This window comes from Haliaeetus albicilla, chromosome 11, assembly GCF_947461875.1.
Source record: "Haliaeetus albicilla chromosome 11, bHalAlb1.1, whole genome shotgun sequence".
NCBI lineage: Eukaryota > Metazoa > Chordata > Aves > Accipitriformes > Accipitridae > Haliaeetus > Haliaeetus albicilla.
In genome coordinates this window covers 17085074-17104216 of record NC_091493.1, presented here as the reverse complement: position 1 = coordinate 17104216, position 19143 = coordinate 17085074, and the positions used below count along the sequence as shown (strand labels likewise).

The window sequence follows — 19143 nt, the reverse complement described above, 5'->3', positions numbered from 1 at the left end:
GATTCCAGCTTTATGTAGCAGTGCTACCATTTAGACTCTCCAAATCTGATCAGAGGCCCCCAAAGGAAAATGAAGTCTTAAATTAGAAAGAAGGCAACTTTTTTTCACAGCTTCCGTGTTTACATGACTGCAAATTGTGTAAAAGGATCCAAAAAAGCCTCTTTCATTGTGTTACAATTAGTAATCATTAATAAATAATTCTAACTACTTCAGTTTTTTATTTGGATTCTCTCTGTTCTCCTATATTTATTTCTCAGAAAACAACTTCAGTATTTTTATGTTTATCTAGACAGCGAGTGGCATTTGCAAATAATCCTTTAAGAGCATAGGTTTACTCTTCAACCAGATATTTGAACTGACCGTGGACAGGTGACCTGCAAAACTAGATGATACAATTTGCTGGTGCGAGTGCTGTGCTTCAGGAGTACCTTAAGCTGTGTGACTCTGCATGAATTACCAGCTCAGGCTGCTGGCTCAGGTGGTTCTGAGATCTCTGTGATGCTCCACTGCCTGATATAAACATGCCCAAAGTCTTATATTGTCTCTGACCTTTGCACAGACATACAGGTACTAGTCCCTATATAATTTACCAGACAGCCTTCAACAGTGACCTATCCATTGTAAGGGTAAGCTCCAGCAAGTCAATGGAGTATGACCACCCAGCTTCACGCTGATGGGCAGGTGTGGTGGGAAACTTTGTCCCCCTCTCTCTGCAGCTGATCAGCTGTGTGATAGATTAGGTCACTCTGTGTCTCTACTTTTACCACATACTGCTTTCGTTGTCAAGAGTGTGTTTGTTCTAGCTGTGATGTTAAAAAGTATAGCTCCATTTACACCTACAGGAATAGTCTGGCCAGAGTGTTTTTTATCATTACTGGCAAATACACTTAATACGGAAGCACGTGCATCTTGTATACCGTTGAAGGTATAATGTACACTCACATTTGTTGGCACTGCAACAGACTTAGGAATAAATCTGCCTCAATTTCTGGATGAAGGCTGTCTTTCTCCTACTAGAATCTGACATCCAATTCTTGTTCTGTAGCTACTTGAGTGTTGTATTTCTCTGTCCTCTTGCTGGTGCAGCCACCCGGTCTGGGGTGGATTCCATGTGTGTGATGCTCACACACATGCTGCTCTGCTGCCAGGATTAGAGGACCTAATTTTTCATCACATGAAAAGAAACTTGCTGGTACAGTACATTACTAAATGCTAGAGACTTATTTCATGAAATGGGAACACCGCAGGGGAATCTGGCAAGGAAGATGTGTTTATGTAACTGAATTGAGTGTTGCAACTGCCATCACTTAGTTCCCTTGGCTGCAGTGAGCGAGTTGTGAGAGAAAAACAATCCAAACAGAGATCTTCAGACACTGAGGGCAGCTCTAATTACATACAAATAATTAATAAAAATGAAATGCAATATTATTAGTAAATACGAAAACCATTCATTTTCTTACATGATCATGTGTACTGAGCTCATTGATAGTGACAGAAACACCCAGGCTTTTGCACTTTTATTGGAAGTACATATTCTTTGGGTGTCTTCAGCACATTCTGATATCCCAGGGAGATTTATGACACAAGAGTAATTGCACATAATGTAAACAAGATCTGCATTTGTTGGCTCTTTTACTCAGAATCCTTTTCCAAGTCCAGATGTGTGATGTGTAAATGTTAGGAGAACAGACTCCTTATGAAGTAGCTTTATCAAATGCAGCTAGTCTTCCAGGAAAACAGAGAAAATATAAATTAGAGCTCAAGACCTTGGTCAAATCTGGTGCATAAAATTTTATGGTTATATTTAATGTTCCATATGTGCTTTGGACAAGTGCCATGTTTGTAAAGAACTGTTTCAATATTATTTTTTAAAAGTGACACTTTTAGCACAGTATCCTCTGCAAACTGTTCACTGCTTGCCATGTAAGCCAGCCAGGCTCCAAATAAACTGTTTGTTTTCATGGTCTAAACCTAAGATCAAAGTGCCTTTTAGAGCATGGCGATTTTCAAAACATGGTGTAGTAGATGTCATATGTGACTTCCAGAGCATAATTCAGAAAACTTGATTAACTTGAGTGAAAGAGGGGAGTGTATGATATAAAAATCTGACAAGGGACAAGGAATTAGGAAGATGTATATGTATCTGCTAGCGCAGAATATCTGTTCTGGCTTGTTGTTTACAACATAATTAGATTTTACTGTATTATATGAGCACTACATTCCTCCTAGCTCTTTTAGGAAAAACAAACCTCAAACTAGAGACTCTACAAATTAGTGCCACTTTTCAGAGGTCCTAGTCTATTTTTTTCTTCTTTTCCCTAAATCCCTAAATAGCTGTCTTTTAAAAAAACTTCCAGTGCAGCATTTGGTGTGCTGTTATTGCCACTACTTTTGCTCTGAAAGTATAGCACTACTGTTTTAGAATGTTCCCTTTCATTTGTTGTCTGGTGTTTGGCCAAAAATTTATTTCTAATATAAAAGAAAGAAGTAAATTGTTAGGAGCCCAAATCAGAATGCAATCTGAACAAAAGAACAGCACTGCTTTGACCCTACAGCTCTTTTCAAATTTTGCATAAAATGGAAGAGACACAGCATCTTGGAAGAAATCACAGGAATTCTTTGTGTTGGAAAGTGTGAGGCAAACTAAATAGATTGAAATAACTTCTGTTATATTTAAACACAAATATAATGCTACAGGCAGAGGAAAAAAAAAAGATTATTTACACTTCTGAGCACTCAGGAGGTGTGAGAATCTGTAGTGAAGGGCTTGAGCAAGTACTTAGCTAAAAATAACCTGTCCAAAACTGAATTACTATTACTACAACTACTAATTTCAGCTTCAGAATAATTTGCAGTCTTACATTTGTCATGTAATAAAAAAAGAAATATCAGGTGCAATTTCAGGTTCATTTGCAATATGCTAACACATACTAAGCATATAGTAATGGTTAACAAATATATAAATGTATCTGAAAAATATAATGTCAGTCTGTAACCTCAGTAGTTAAAAAATAGTTGTGAGATAAATCCTAAAATAAATGTAGCATTTTAAGGACAAGAAGTAGAGGTTAAAATGGTAACTGTTCTGAAGTATAGGTGAGGATTAAAAAATGTTCTTTGGGAGTATGTGGAGAATGTGCATATGGTAGAATCAGGATGGTAGGGTTTTTGTATGCTTACGTACAAAATTTATAAAATGTTACTGCTTGAAAACTATGATACATTTTTATGATCCTTTGAAATATACAACTGGTGCCACTATGAGAGTATCCTTGCTTAGCAGAGATTTAGAGAACTGTTCTTATAAAAAGAGCACAATTGAAACTCAAAGTTTTCTTTTATTCAAATGTAGACCAAATCTTTCATTTCTCTTCTGTTTGGTCTGAGTCCAAATTTTACTTTTCAACTTGGCTTTAAAAGTTATCTGTGTGAATTTATGAACTGAAGAATAATAGTACATAGCAAATTGTACAACAACCTCGGTCATTACGCTGTAACAGAAATGTATTTACATTTCAATATAACTAGTGAATGTATCTAATGATATTTTTAAGCGAGAATATATAATAATTCATTGCAACTATATTAACAAGGTAAAATTACTTCATAGTAACAAGGAGATACATCAGTACTATTTAACATGAATGGTGATGTAATCAGTATATCTCAAACAACAGCTGTAGGTCTTCATAATCTTCAAGTGCTCACAAAACTTGAAAGTGCTGATCAGCTGTGGTATTTTAGTGGCTGTGATGCCACTGCAGGCACATATTTTTTCCCTAGTTAGAGGTCTAGTGAATAAAAATGCTTGTGAAAACCATTGATTTATCCAGGAAAGGTTTGGAGAATGGGTGCACGTTGAAGCCTGAAATAGAGAAGGTTTCAGAGAGGGAGATCACCTTTGTATTGTCGTGAGCTGTATATGCATTTGGGAGTCTTGTATATGTTTGTGTGTGTATATATGTGTACATAAAGTTGATTTAACAGGGAAGGCAAACACCTGACAGACAAAACCAGTATGGATTCAGCTTCTTTTCAGTATTACTGCTACATATCCAGTGCATCTTAGAGTAAATCATCACATTGAAAGAAAAGGGTTTGCATACAGTTATCTATGTAATAATGCATTGCTAAACTATGCATTTTTAACAAATAAGTTGTTGTCATAATTATGCTGTTATGTATTAGGTGAAAGATTACTGATTTTTGATGCAGAAATGTAATTTTCCATAATTACATCATTTAATTTTTTTTCTATAGGTATTCATGCATATTCATACATAATTTTGTATTCTTTTTTGCATCTCACTCTTCATCGTTTTCCTTTTTTTTTTGATGTGTGGTATCTTAAAAGTAGAAAGGAGTGCTGAAAAAGCTTATGGTTTGCTTTCTATCACAGGAATTCTGAACCCCACTTCTTGGGAAAAATTCACTTTCCTGTTTGAAAGCATAGGAACAAAACCAACCAATAGGATAGTCATGATCGTTTTACCTAAGCCAATTTTTAAAGGAAAAAGCAATTATAATGGAATGAGAGTGATTTGAATGCTTGAAGTAATTGGTTATAGATAATTTGAATGTCTGCTGCCAAGCATATTATAACCCACATGAAATAGGTGAAGTTCAGTGGTCAAGACATTAATTGACTTCCATGTTTTCTTCATCTTTGGTGTGCTGTACTGATGCTAGCAGTCCTTTGGCCAGCAAAAGCTGGATGGACGGGTTTTCTGAGTCTCTGAGAAATACTGCTTATTTGTCAGAGAAGCTTGTTCTTATTCATTTGTAGATCTTGACTACCCTCACCTGCTGCGTGGCTGTGGTTAGTTGCTTGGTTTCTTTAGCTGTTTCTTTTCCATCCTAACAGTCATCTGACTTTTCTGCATATATCAGCAAGTCTTTGATAAAGTCTTTCCCTGTCTGCCTAGCCCCAGCACAGATTTTGTCCCATGCTTGCAATCAGTAGCTACTATCTTAACACAAAGAATAATATCAAATTTCAAAGACTTTGACAGACTGGAGAAATGGACCGATGGGAATTTCATGAAATTTAAAAAAAAAAAATGGGAGGTCCTCTTACCTGGGGAGGAATGTTGGTCCCAGGACGGGCTGGGAAACAGCTGGGTAGAAAGCAGCTTTGCAAAAAAGGACCTCAGGAAAAAAAAATGGATTTGATCCGGCAACATGCCCTCACAGCAAAGGCAGCCAACAGCATCCTGGGCTGCATTAGGAAGAGCATTGCCAGCAGGTGGAGGGTGGTGATTCTTCCCCTCTGCTCAGAACTGGTGAGACACATCTGGAGTGCTGGGTCCAGTTCTGGGCTCCCCAGCACGAGAAGGACATAGACTTGCTGGAGTGATACCAGCGAAGGGCCACAAAGGTGATTGAAGGTTTGGAGCATCTGTCGTATGAGGAGAGGAGACTGAGAGCCTCAAGAAGAGGCTCAGGGAGATCTTATCAATACATATAAATACCTAATGAGAGGTAGTAAATAAGATGGAGCCAGGCTCTTCACAGCACTGTCCAGTGACAGAACAAGAGGCAACAGACACAAATTCAACTACAGGAAATTCCACTTAAGCATAAGAAAAAACCTTTACTCTGAGGGTGATCAAATGCTGGAACAGATTTCCCAGAGAGGCTATGGAGTTCTCCATTAAAAACCCAATGGTCCTGGGCAACCTGCTCTAGCTGACCCTGCTTGAGGAGTGGGGTTGGACTAGATGATGTTCAGAGGCCCCTTCCAACCTCAACCCCTCTGTGATTTCTGTAATATCTCTTTAAAATATGTTGGAATTTGTGATCTCTCTAATTTCATTACTTGACTTTTCTTTCAGCTTCTGCTCTGTCTTAGCCCATCTCAGGTTCAGGTTGGCTTCTCTTAGAAAAGGAACAAACATACCAAAAAACCACTCATCCTCAAATACTTAATGGTCAGAAGCAGGAAAATTCTAACTTTTATTGATTTTTTAAAAAATGGTGCAAGAAATTAACAACTTGTCCAAGATGATAAATAGCACCTTAGTCACATCTGGAATTAGAGCTCATGTTCTTCAGTCAGGACCACAGTGAACTAACTGCGGTCAGATTGAAAATTTTTTTTTTCCGTGCAATGACCATGTTGTGAGAGAGAGCCACTAGCATAGATTGAGAACTAGGGTTTTACTTCCATAAAGTAGCTGCAGTAGCTAAAACTGAAAATACAAGAAAAAATTTTTATCTTGAATATTCATGTCTTGAACACAGATAAATGCATCATCGAATTAGCATTAAATAGCACAATAAACTCCAATACGAATCTTTAAGTCAATTGGGTTCAAAACTTCATTGAGAGAATAAAATGTGTAATATTAAGATCAGTTAAAAAGTTAGCATTATTGCTGGAGGTTGCAGAGAGCAATTTTATTTTCTTGCTAAAGTTAACAAGCAGTGCAAGCCTAGCACATGTAGAGAGTTACGCGATGATTGCTCTTTACAAGGTTCCAGATACCATAGTCTTAGTTATCATTCTAAATGGCTGTGCATGACATACCAAACAAAGTGTATAAAACAACTCAATTTCACTGCTAAAAATGTGTTAACCTTTTAGCTGGACTAGAGACAAGTCCTGCTGGATCCCAGCACTTTTAGCACAGTATCTGATTATTCTCTTCATCTGAAATTGCTAGATGAGAATATCTTGTCAGTGATTTCAGGCTAGTCTTGAGTGGTTGCAATCATAGAAGGCCCTGTTGAAAATGATGCAATCTTTTATTTCTGTTTGTCATCCTTCAGCCAGAAAGTTAGCACTAAGAGCATCCAATGAGCAGTACTAAAGACTTCAAAAGACCCTGCACATCTCTTATTTTTTATATGCATATAAAACTCTTATCTTCTAGCTATTAAATTAATTTTAAGGTGGTTTTTTTTCATTTTTATTCTGTTCTCCTGATTCAGTGATTATTAAGGAAGGGGTCTTTTTTTTCTTCTCCCTCTGTTCTGATCATGATGCATCTATTTTTAAGATACAGACACATTTGTATAGGGAGGCGGTGTAAGGAAGTATCATTCACTAATTTGATGCTTATAAAATGTGAAGAGAGACACACATACAGAGTCATAGGTAGTTCAGTTCTTTAGGTAAGGATGTAAGGCAGAGATACAAGTAATAGCACTTTATCCATCATAAAATTTCAAAATGGCTCAGAGGCATATCACTGCTGCAGTTGTTGCAGACCCGGTAATGGCATTAAGCTCTGACTCAGGGTGATTTTTTCCATAGAAGATTCTAGCAGGAACTATAGTTCTAGTAATAATCTGAATAGGAGAATAAATAACTTGAATATTAATGAATTGTACATGATACAGGCACTCCAGAGTGAACCCGAGCAGGACAGAAAATATGTTTCTTTCTCAATTCTTTTCACACTAGGCTTTTTCAGACAAAACCCTCTGGTACTCTGCCAGAACTGCCTCTGAACATTACAACTTTAACCCCATATGGTATTTGTACTTGTTCTGATTATTCACTTGAACTGATTATTAGTATTTTGTATTCTCAGCTACTGGGTGAAGGCAGTGTAGATATATTTACCAGTATCTTTAGTACTACTGGAGCAAGCTGAAATAATATTTTAGGATATGATACCAACTCTGGCTATCCTTTATGAAGAAAAGCAATTTGGGGGTCTGGCAGTACTCATGGGAAAAGTAAAGAGGGAAAAAAAACATCACAGTGTCCCTTTATGATAATCTGTCCATCCAACTGATGCCAGCTGTGCTTTCTTCAGTAATAACTAGTGAGGGGTAGATCCTTGCTCAGATACTGCTGATACGCAGTGTTGATTCTCAAGCTGTGCGCGGGGTCTGTCTGTTCTGTGACCACTTTTATTGATCTTCTCTGAAACGTGAACAGGTGTACATGGCTGACCAAATCAAAGATTAGTCTTCTGTGCTTGTCAAACAAAAATAATATTGAAGCATTACATCCGTGTAACACATCCCCAAGTACAGCTCAAACTTTATCAGCTGTAGCAGAATTTCACCAGATAGACATTTGTTTCAGAAAATATGCTGGGTGGTTCTTTTGACTTCTGTTTCTCAAACTCCCGTATGACCCATATTAAAGCAACTGTCTCTGGGGGAAAGAAAAAGAAAAAAGAAGGAGGATAAAATCATATTCACCTCCTGAGCCCTAAATGCCTTTATAAATGGCTATTTTTAATAAAGGCGTATGCGCTTGTATTGCTTTTACACAGTGAAATGTAGTAATAGTTGACCTTAAAGTAATGCCTGTCTAAATCAGACTACAATGACATAAAAGGCTGGATAAGACAATCTAGTGTTTTGAGTAACTATTGATAACTACTTAGCACTGAATTAAAGAGGAACATCTGTATCTTGCCACTAACCACAATAAATGTACTGTTGGCACTGAAGGTTAGTAAACCAGCTGGAACTATGTCCTGTAGACTTCCCATCCGTTCATTTTAAATAACAGAATAATAGTGGCCATTTGTTGAAATCATGTTTTCAACTGATCAACGGATAGTCTTCAGCAATATCTACCTCTGATTCCTTAGGTAGGTCACAATTAGCATTACCGCAGCTTTGACAACACCCCTGTTTGCATAGCATGAAAGTAATCATAGTTCTTGCATGCTGTTAATTCATTGTGTGAAGAACTGTGGATCTGCTATTATATATGTGTGTGTGTATATATATGCATCTATTATTTTCTCACTTAAAATTGGGATGGGCAACAAAATCATGTATAACTTAGTTTGCCTTTGTGTAGCATACACAGGAAAGTGGTATAAAGACAGGTCATATTACTGCATGTTTATGGGCTGCATTTAAATACCTGGATTTGATATAAGAACACCCCACTAACTGTGTCATGAAGTTAGTGGGTGTTTGTATGACATCTTTGTTACAATTCAAAGGCAGCAACTGAAAATCCATTGTCCTGTCTGTGCCTTAAGCCACATTTCCAGGGTCATATTTAGTGTAAACTGGCCTGGAGCTGGAAGAGTGGAAAACATGGCATGGTACCACTCACTAGCCCCCTTCTTAAAAAACTAGCTTAGCTCCTGCACTGTGACAAATGTTTTATCAAGGAAATACCAAAAGGAGGGCACATGGTGATCTTGAGAAGTCATTCTTCATGACTTACCTTCTGACAAAAAAAGGAGGGAGATTTTAACAAAAGATGTCCTTTATTGGCCTGTATTCAGAATTACTGGGCACAACAGATACTGCTGAAATCAGATGTTCTCAGTACCGATGGAGTATATAAAACTAAGGGTATAGCTCTGAAAGCACAGGATTGTATAAGAAAGCTCTTTGTTAGGAACAGGGAAAGATGATAGAAGAGACAGGCAGATAGGGAGGACAAATGTGCCTACCTAAGGAAAGCTGAACTACAAGTGTTAGTAATTACATTATAATAAAGCAGAAGACTTTCATGTCTCTGTAGTGCAGTGAGACAAATAATACATGAATTTTTTATTGGTTGGTTGGTGGGTTTTTTGTTTTGTTCTACAAAGTTTTACAGAAGTATACTGTCCCTTAGGAAATCATTAATATTTCTACTTCAGAAATACAAATCTTCAGCACCTATCTCTAAGAAAGGAGGTTGTCAATATAGAACAACTTTGATTATTTGAGTCAGTCTTCTACAGAATTAAGTTGTAGATATCAGTGTGCATCACTTGCATGAAAGTCTTCCCTATATCCCCATTTGCTTATTTTACTTTGTTGTCATGCATTTCATTTAGATAACAGGGTTTTAATGTTAGAGAAGATTTGTGAAACTAACTTTGTTGCTGCAAACAAGGCAATCTGTAGAAAAGCAAGAGGGGATACAAAGAACACAAAGTTATACCTGGATTGGAGATGAACTCATGAGTGGGATGGAGAGTACTGATTATGCTGGAAAAAAAGGGAATTATCTAAGTGAGATAATCATAGCTTTTAATGTGTTCAAGGAGACAATGTAAATGGAAGAAAACTAACAATTCATACTTCTGAAATGTGTGAAAGGATGGAAATGTTTAAGATTGATTTTTAGAAGATTTTAGCAGTTTAAAGAGTCTTGTAAGGTGTAGTGGTGGAAGTACTATTCAAGTTATAATCAAACATGGTTGGTACCAGTAGGAATGGTTCCATCAAATGCAGACACTAGGTGGATGGTCCTCATAGTCATTTACTGTTTCTCATTGAGTGATTCCATTCAAGTTTGCTTTTTTATTTCTTTTTGTTGTTACGCACTCTGCACTGCACTGCATTGCAAGGATCTTCCTCTGCAGTTACACATGCTGTACGTGTGTGTGTGTGGGCTTAAGATTACATTGATTCATGGGCCAGGCTGAAGTCTCCAAGTCACAGATTTGTTATGCAGAGGAAGAGGATGATATTCCTGAAAATGTGAATTGGGCTTGTTTTGGGTAAGTCAGGAAGTTTACAGTTACTGCAATAGCAACTCCTTCAAAACCTGCCAGTAACCTCCCAATTAAAAAAAAGTAAATCAAATCTAGGTTTGTTTCTTTTTTACTTCTTCTTTTCCCCCATGGAAAAATAGAGAATTAGAGAGAGCTGCACAGAGTAGTACTGTAATATATGACATGTTTCCTCTACCAAGAAGGATGGCAGGGGAGGGATTAGCTTCAGTGTCCCCTGCATTTTCTTTCTTGTGTAATTATGGGAAATGCATTCAGTGTGCAAGGGTATCATTGCTGTCCTGCTGTTTTATCATTTCTTTATGAGATAATGTTGATTTCAGCAATGAAATGCAAATTTAGTTTACAGTGCTCCTTTCCTCCATATAAAGGTTAAAATGCATATTGTAGATAATACTGTTGGTGGTGCTTTTGAAACAGTCTTTGTCAGCTAATTTTGGCGATACATGGTTTTAAATGCTGTTCAGTGCAACTGCATGAGTTTCATGTTGGCCTACATGAATTAATTTTAACCCAACGTGCATGTTGTTACCATTTTGGCTATAATTCAATCAAGTCATCATAAAACCTTGGTACCAAAAAAAAAAAAAAAAAAAAAAATTGGATGTGTCAAGAATATTTAATACATAGTGTGCCTTCTGTGTGTTATGGCAAACCAAACGTATGATTATTGAAGTTGAGCCATCTTAACTTTAGAATCATAAAATTCTTCTAATACAGGGAGCTAACATACTCCTAGGAATGCAGATGCTAATGGATTCTGTGTTTGGAAGGTACGTTTGTTTACTTATAAACAAATAGTTTGTATTGCTGGTGATAAAAGGACTCAGAACTTTAACAAGTCCTGTTACAAATAGCCCCAGTGTAGATTATAGACAGCTGAACTTACTAAATGCTGGGACTCCAGCAGCAATAAAATACAGGGAAGAATGGAAATAGTTTTCAGCTAGCAAGCAAGTTCTAACATAACAGCAAGGCCAGTACTAACGGAAGTTGTCTTTTTTATTGTTATCTCTTTAATTTATCTCGCTTTCCTGTGTAAACTGCTCACTATTGTGCAAAGAGAGGGTGTGTGTTAACTTTGGTGACATTGTGTTACTCCCATTAAGTAACACAGTGTGCAGGTTTTTTCAGCGTGACTGTACTTAGGATTTTTTTTTTTCTCCCAAACTGCATAAGCCAAGTAATGTTTCATAACTAATAATCCCATTTCTACTTTAGGTGGTACAGCAATAAATTTGCTGTCGTGGTTAGTAAAAAGATTATATCGAAAAAGCAGTGTGAGTTTTTAATATGTTTGGTATGAAAGAGTAAAAAGGTGGGGGAGAGGGTTTTATGAAATGAGATGTTCTGTTGTAGACAGTAATGGAAAATAGCTCTGAAAATGCTGAGTTGGAGTAATGAATGAATAATGTCTAAAGTTCATCAAAACTGAAAGAACTCTGATGTGAAATGAAGCCTCCTAAGAAAATTCTGTTCTGTGGCTGTTTTGCTTTGCTGTTGTCGCATGTCACACATGAATGAAAATGCTGCATTCTCTGGGGAGCAGTAAAGCTTCTGTGTAGGTTGTTTATTTCCTTAATCCCTCCTTCTTCGTGATTTCCAATGTCAGATATAAAATGGAAAGCCTGTAAATATAGTGATTATCATACTGATTATCACCTGCATCAGGGAACGCCCTGGCTGGCCGTTGTAACCCTAGCAGCCTCCACATGTTACAGCCACTTAGATTTTAACCTGACTACTTTATTAGAGACGTGAAGCTCAGTATGAGGTGCCCTAGGGCTGCACAGATGGGTTCTGCTTGTTTCCTGTTCTCACTGTTATTGTGAATAGATACTAAAAGGTTCTCATGGCTTTTATCTGGTTAATTTACTTTGAACTGTCCCTGGCATTCGGGGCCTGCCTCACATTTCTCACCATTTTGCACCAAACTGTAGTCTCCAAACGTGTGTTTTGAGCTTTATTATCTTTTTTACTGGAAGAGCCTTAATTCTTAAAGGGATGTCATTCTGAGAGAGGCTGATTCTTAGGGGGCTGCAGGCACAGTCCTTACTGAAAGAAGCTCTCGGGAGTTATTCTGAGGTTCGGTTGATAGGAGAGAAGAAAATTAATATTGCTGTTGTTCTTTGGCACATTCAGACACCCTTAGATTAGAGGTCAACTGCAGGAAAATCTATGATTGTAGGCTTGCTACCATTATTCATGTAGCCAGGCAGCAGACCAGGCTAAAAGATGACGCTCTAACAGGAAAATCCGAAGATGAGATACTTTTTAACAAATGTGCAATCATTTATCCTTTCTTGTGGAAGGGCCAGGTCTTTCAAACCACATGTGCTATGCATGGGTGCCCCAGTACAGAAAATTAAGATGAATTCTCTCAAAGTCTCCCACATAAGGAAACACTACTTAACTGGAATAGTTTTTATTTCACAGATGTAAGAATGTACTGGTGTCCAGTTTCCTGGCCAAACAATAGTTTAACACAGATGTTAATGTCCTGCTGCATTGGGACATGAAAGAAATCCCCTTAGGACAGATCAGTGTAACTTCCGATTTCAATTGCATGACCAAAAACCTGAGGTTAAAGAAGTAATTTGGCTACAGTACATAATTTTTAGTCTGTTTTCTTATTCTCTGCCCCCTTATCACTCCCTTATTTGGGGGGGGGGGGGGGGGGGGTTCTGTGTCCTGGTCCTTTTTGAGGCTTTCTTGATTGTGTTGCAGTTCATTGTAAGTGCATCACTTTAGAGTGGAAGCTTTGCAGGCTCCTTTTTTCATATGAGCATAGGCTTTGTTAATCACATGCTGGTTTAGGAAAACACTGCATGATATCTTTGAACCCTACACTCCTTCTTGACAGCCAGGCTAGCAAATGTCATTGACTGTGTGATGTGCAAGAAGGAATTCAATTGTAAGTAAATTGTCAAAGTGGCTAACCTTGCCCGCACCCAATTGTCAGGACCATGATTCAGTTTTTCTGTCAACATCAGCTAAGGCTAACCCGGTCAGCCTTATGTTTCTGCAGTGAAGCAGCCTGAGGAGTTGTGCTTTTCAGCTTATCACATTTTATTAACCTCAACTTACTGTTGTTATAATCAGTTGTACCCACTTCAAATTCTTATATTGCCTCCAAATTGGCAGATCATATAGCTCCACAAGTACGTATTTTCTGCAGCACTGAAAGCTGTCGTAGGGACACTGGACTTAAACGGTTTGGTACGGTAGTTATTTTTGTTTAGTTGGATCAACTCACCATTTTGGCTCAAGACTTATCCCTCTATTAATATCACTTGGCAAAGATAATCTGGAAGAATGCAAGTTAAAACATAAAGACTTTGAGGGTTTTCTGCAATATTTGCAATGTTAAGGTAGAAAGTGAGTAAGGGAAAAACATTGCTATTGTCTTCTGTCTCCTTGCTTTTATTTCAAAACAGATTTTAATTGCTCCAATTAATATAAATAAGAAATTAGGACATTCTGATACCCTGATGTTTCCTCTGTTCTTGCAGGAAAAGAACATAGTTAAATTGCCTAAAGCAGTGATTAAGACATCAGAGTATTTTAAAATGCTCATCTGATTCCACCACAAGGGTTTGAACACATTTTGTGATCCTTTTTTTTTAATGCATTGTAGATGACAAATGATTTTTTTAAAATGGCTTGATAACCTGTATCCCATGAAGTGCCACAGATAAATAGAGATATAATACAATTTCAATTAAAAATATGTCTGAAGGATGTTTGTCTGGATTTGAAGTAGTGGTTTCCTAGTCAAAGCCCTATCTCCAGAAGTAACTTCCCTCGCCTGGAAAAACCATACTGTACCTTCTTTATTTGAACTTGTGAAATGTGTTGACATTGTACTGTTGTTGGGCTTGAGGGAAGGAGGGGGAAGCTTTTGGTGCGACTATCAGAATTGAACAACTGTATATGGGTTTACACTGATAATCGTGTAAAAGGAAAACTGGCTGAATGAGTTTCAAAATGTGTTATTTCTTCATTATCTAGCGCTTTATAATTAACTGTTCTTTTTTTATTATTTCAGGAAGCTGCCACTTTTGCTAGAGAGCAAGGCTTTGAGGTGAGTTAACCCACAATTGCACACTAAACAGATCCTAAAGGGTTTTTTTCTTGCTGATAATGAAGTTCTTTTGGACAATGATTGATGTGCTATTATACTCTCCAAGCCTCGCAGCGGTTGCCATGGAAACTTGGCAGTCGTCATGGTTTCTTTGTTCTGCCAGCTCAGTGTTATGACGCACTCTGCTAGGTCTGCACCCAACATCGCCTACAGATGTTATTTATTGAATTTTGAAAAGCCTCTTGGGAAGCCGAGAGGTTGGGCACAGTTTCAAGCTGCCTCTGCAGATATGGGACCTGTCAGTTTTTTCAGTTAAAAAGCTACCTCATTAGCTGCATTACACTCCATAAGGATTCACTGCTAAAGCAGTGATGAAGCAAGACTAAATAGTGAAATATAACACCGCTTAAATAACTTAAACCCTGCCATATGCGGATTATCATTATGCAAATGAATTTTAGAAAGGTTGTATATAAAATTGTTAGGTACTGATTAATGTAAACCGTGCTTCTACAAACAGCTTCTTTTAGAAGGGGTAGTGTGGAATTTGTGTTTCAAAACATATTCGAGTTGGTGTTTTCCATCTGTGCTCTAAAAATGTATGATCCTCTACTTTCTTGAAGTAAACACAGTTGATTTTACACTGATTTTCAGAGCTTTTGATTTCATCTTCTTGAGGTATTTATTTGAACGGTATCTCCCATTGGCTAAATTCAGATAATTTAGTCTGGAGAGCTATCGACTATTGGTCTCTAATGCTGAATTCAAATAGGCAGGTTTTAAATACTATAATTAATGTGACAACAGTTGTGCTAATTTTGCAGATAGTAAGTTACTGAAATCTAAATTGCAGAACTGAACAGACATAAATCCTTCTACATGTTTTTTCACTGGAATAAGACCCACCTTAATTGATTTGTTTGCAGTGTAAAAGAATAGCTAGGAGTTTGACTACTCAACACCTATTTTGCATAAATAAAAGAAGCCGCGCAATTCAAACTGCATCGCTTTAAGAACGTGCCACTTTTGCGTGTGGATGGTTGCATATAAAAAAAGAGGGAAAGACTGACAGCTTTTGTTCTACAATTTAGACTTCTTTAGAACCATACACCAGCAGGTACATCAATGCCATCAGTGTTTTAGATATTAAAACTGTGGGCTGTCCCATTTCATTTTATGTTTGCCAAATTCATCTGGCTGCTTTGTAGAAATCAAGACTTTTTATCACTGTCAATTTTCATTTGTATAATCTGTATTGTTAGCATAAAAATACACTTTGGATTTATTCTATCAAATGAATGAATTTCACAGATGCCTCCAAATATAATATGAAGCATAACAAATTATTGGTACCCTCTGGTAGCTAGACAATAAAAAAGAAAGGAAGTAGTGTATTAAGTCTACCCATTCTATATTTTTATTGCCCCCTTGAGCTAAAGACTTTGAATGTGCCTGGTTTAAATTCAGTTCTAGTGACAAACTGCTTTTGCTGGTGTCTGCTAACTACCATCATACTAACCTTTCCATTAGTGCTTGCTTAGAGATTTTAGCACAGTTCCTTCTGAACATCCTAAATCTGCCACATTTGATTACAGTGTATCAGTAAAGTGCACAATGATTATGATCTTATCTCTTATTACCCCCTTGCTTGGTAGCAACTCACATGTCAAGTTTACTGATGTGTAAAACTTGGTAAGTATCCACAGTCTTATTTTCCCATTGTGCTGTGGAGGAAAAAACAAACAAACAAAAAAATCACACTACTAATAAAGTATCTTAGGAAAAACTTAAAGAACTTCAATTAGCCTTTCAATTAAAATCAAGAAAAATTTCCAGCAACTCTCAAAAGCTTGTAAACTTGATTCTGTGATTTATATTGAGAATAGAAAACTGCTGAAACATGGAAAACTAAAGGAAAGGACTTGAGTGACCAGGGCAAAAATCAAGAGGATATTTGTCATAGAATTGATGAAAAGTTGCTGGTAGCTGAATTTGAATTGCAGCCTGGAAAGAATTTTATTTTTTAACAAAAATAATCAGAAATCTTTTAGCATAGAGAATCAGTTGTGACTAGCTTCTTTTTTTTTAATTGTCTCCTTTTCTACCTCCCAGTAATTTAAATAGTTTGTGTGGACTGAATGCATCTTTTAAACATGGATTGAGTTAAGTATATCTGAAACAATTTTTGAAAAAAAAGAAGTACAATCAAGTCAACTTCAGGAAAAAATACACCTTTTCTGAAGAAATAAAACCTTGTCATAGGCAGGAGAAAAAAATTCCATGACACAAATCTGGGGTTTTTTTGCAAGAAAAACCGCATTCAGAAGAATTTTTATTTTTATGCTTCACCTTACCAAGAGTTAGTTTTCATTGTACTTTGCTGAAATACAAGTTATTCTTGTAAAATCAATCATGATATTTGAAAACTATTATTTCCTTCATTTTATCTCCTGACCAACACTTACCTGCAATAATCAAAAGCAGAACATTACTTCTGATGCAGTCTCTTCCTGGAGCGCATCACTGTTTTCTTTTTTTGTGAATTTCATGTCTATGACATTTTAAAACTATTAAATAGATAGTAAATTCACTATCTGTGAAGACAGTGCTTCATCCTAATTGTAAGTTGCAGTCATCTCATTAATCCATTGTAATAGTCACAATTTTTATCCCAGGGAAGCTCTTGGACTTGGTTCCCCTTGAAGTGGTAGAATGTTTGTCAGTATATTTTAACTGGATGCGTGTAATATGTTTCAAATAACAAAATTGCCAGGACAGAGGTTTATGAGGTTTTGTTTTTACAGAATGGTAACTTGCTGTTCATTCCATGTAGGAATTAGGAAAACAAAATCCTACTTTAACATAAAACTTAGGGTTCAATTCTGTCTGTCAACCCAAGAAGTAAAATGAAGTGAATGGAACAGTAGGTATCTAAGGGGTTAGTAGCAGCTGCCATGCAAAATAATTTTTCCTGTTAGAGGCAGAGGTCTCCTTCTAAGTAGTTATTGGTTGGAGAACCAAATTAAAGAGTTTTGGTACCCTGGACCAAATTTAGGTCTTCAAGTTAATGAGGTACACTGCACAGGTCCACTGTTTTCAATGGATTTATGCCTGTTTAGGTCAGGGCTATGGTAGTCCCAGCTATTGTGTATCTGTTCAGAGGCAAAGATCAGAAGACGTAGTTTGACGAGCAGTTTTAACTGTATGCAGTTTTTCTCATACTTTTATCTGATCCTGGGATATCTGATGTACTTTCTTTACATGCATATATTCCGCTTGCTTGCTGGAATGAATGCCACATGCAAGGTTTTTCAGGTGCAGCATCAATAGGCAAATCATGCTTTTGTGAGATTTGTATGTCAGCTTTGTTAAATCAGATTCAAGTGTATAATTGGATATGTGTGAATATCCTGTGAATTTGGGAAATGTTATAGAGGCTTTAGGGCCACAAACCAGTACAGTCTTACCATTCAGCCATGTCTGTAGATACAGGATGTATAAGAAAGTCTTGATAAGTGTGCAAGTATGAGTCAGTGCAAAATAAGTATTATTCATTTCAGCTATTTGAAAATATTATGTGTATTCTGAACAGAAATAGAAGACAACAACATTTCATGATGTTTGCCTGACAATGAAATGAGGGGCACAGTACCTCTTCAGTCTTATGCTGTAAATATTGACATATATTGTGGAAAAGTTATTAACCTTCTCAACACTGAGATTGCAGCTTTTTCACTATATAAGCTCTATTTTATTCTCTTCCTTTCAAAAATTTTAGTATAGAAAGTGATTTTGGCTAAAATGGCCAAGTTAATTCTCACAGAAGATGCTATTCAGTTACTGTTAAAGTCTGCACAATCAGACATATCTCCAAATCATTCTGGTTTGAAATTTCTACTTTTTAAAAAACTGCCTTTTTTCCCCTAAATACCTTCCTTCTACTGTTACACACTTATTATATATTTAATTCTTTCTGAAAACGTGTGCTTTTTACTTTCTTTCACTGTCTACTTTATTCCATCCTTTACCATCATTCTTAACTAATCTTCTTCCTCAGGGTCCTCTTTCCCTCATATAAGTTCATCTTTATTCTTCCTTAAACTGAAGAAATCATCTCTTGATTGTGCCATTTTCTCCTACTATAACTTCCTTGTTTTCCTTTTAAAATCCAAAGTGCATGTAAATACATTGCACAAATACCTTCAAGCTCTTTGATTTCTATGTCTGCTTTGCTCCACTGTAAATGTGCTTAATAAAGTCACCAGTAGCCACTTCCTACTTAGCAAAAGCTAAACACCTCTCTCCTGTTTGATCTCCACGATGCTTTATTGCATTTTCTAGTTCATGGATCTCTTAATTATCAAGGCCTGAAATAGTTCAGAATTCAGGTGAACCTTCAGAAGCCTACATATTACCAAGCTGGAGGGCTGTATTTCTCCATCCGTCCCCTGTTCAACAGCTTGTGCCACCAGCTGATACCCTCTCTTCACAAATCTCTTAAAAAGACATTTCAAAACAGAAGAGAAGCAATTTCCATTTTTTTCTCTGGCACCTTTAAGGGACTCCTCGCCTTTAGAGAATTAGGGGTAAGATGGCCCCTGTTCACTGTCCTCAGTCCACACA

General features: G+C 36.9%; 1 protein-coding gene across 2 annotated transcripts in view; it reads left to right on the top strand.

The window, feature by feature from the left end:
- The window catches only part of ADK (adenosine kinase), a 298584-nt gene that overhangs the window by 234925 nt on the left and 44516 nt on the right, over positions 1 to 19143 (top strand). For both annotated transcript variants that reach the window (XM_069796300.1, XM_069796301.1), the window contains exon 8: positions 14485 to 14520. In XM_069796300.1, the coding sequence (XP_069652401.1) occupies positions 14485 to 14520 (36 nt within the window). The remainder of the gene's footprint in view (positions 1 to 14484; positions 14521 to 19143) is intronic.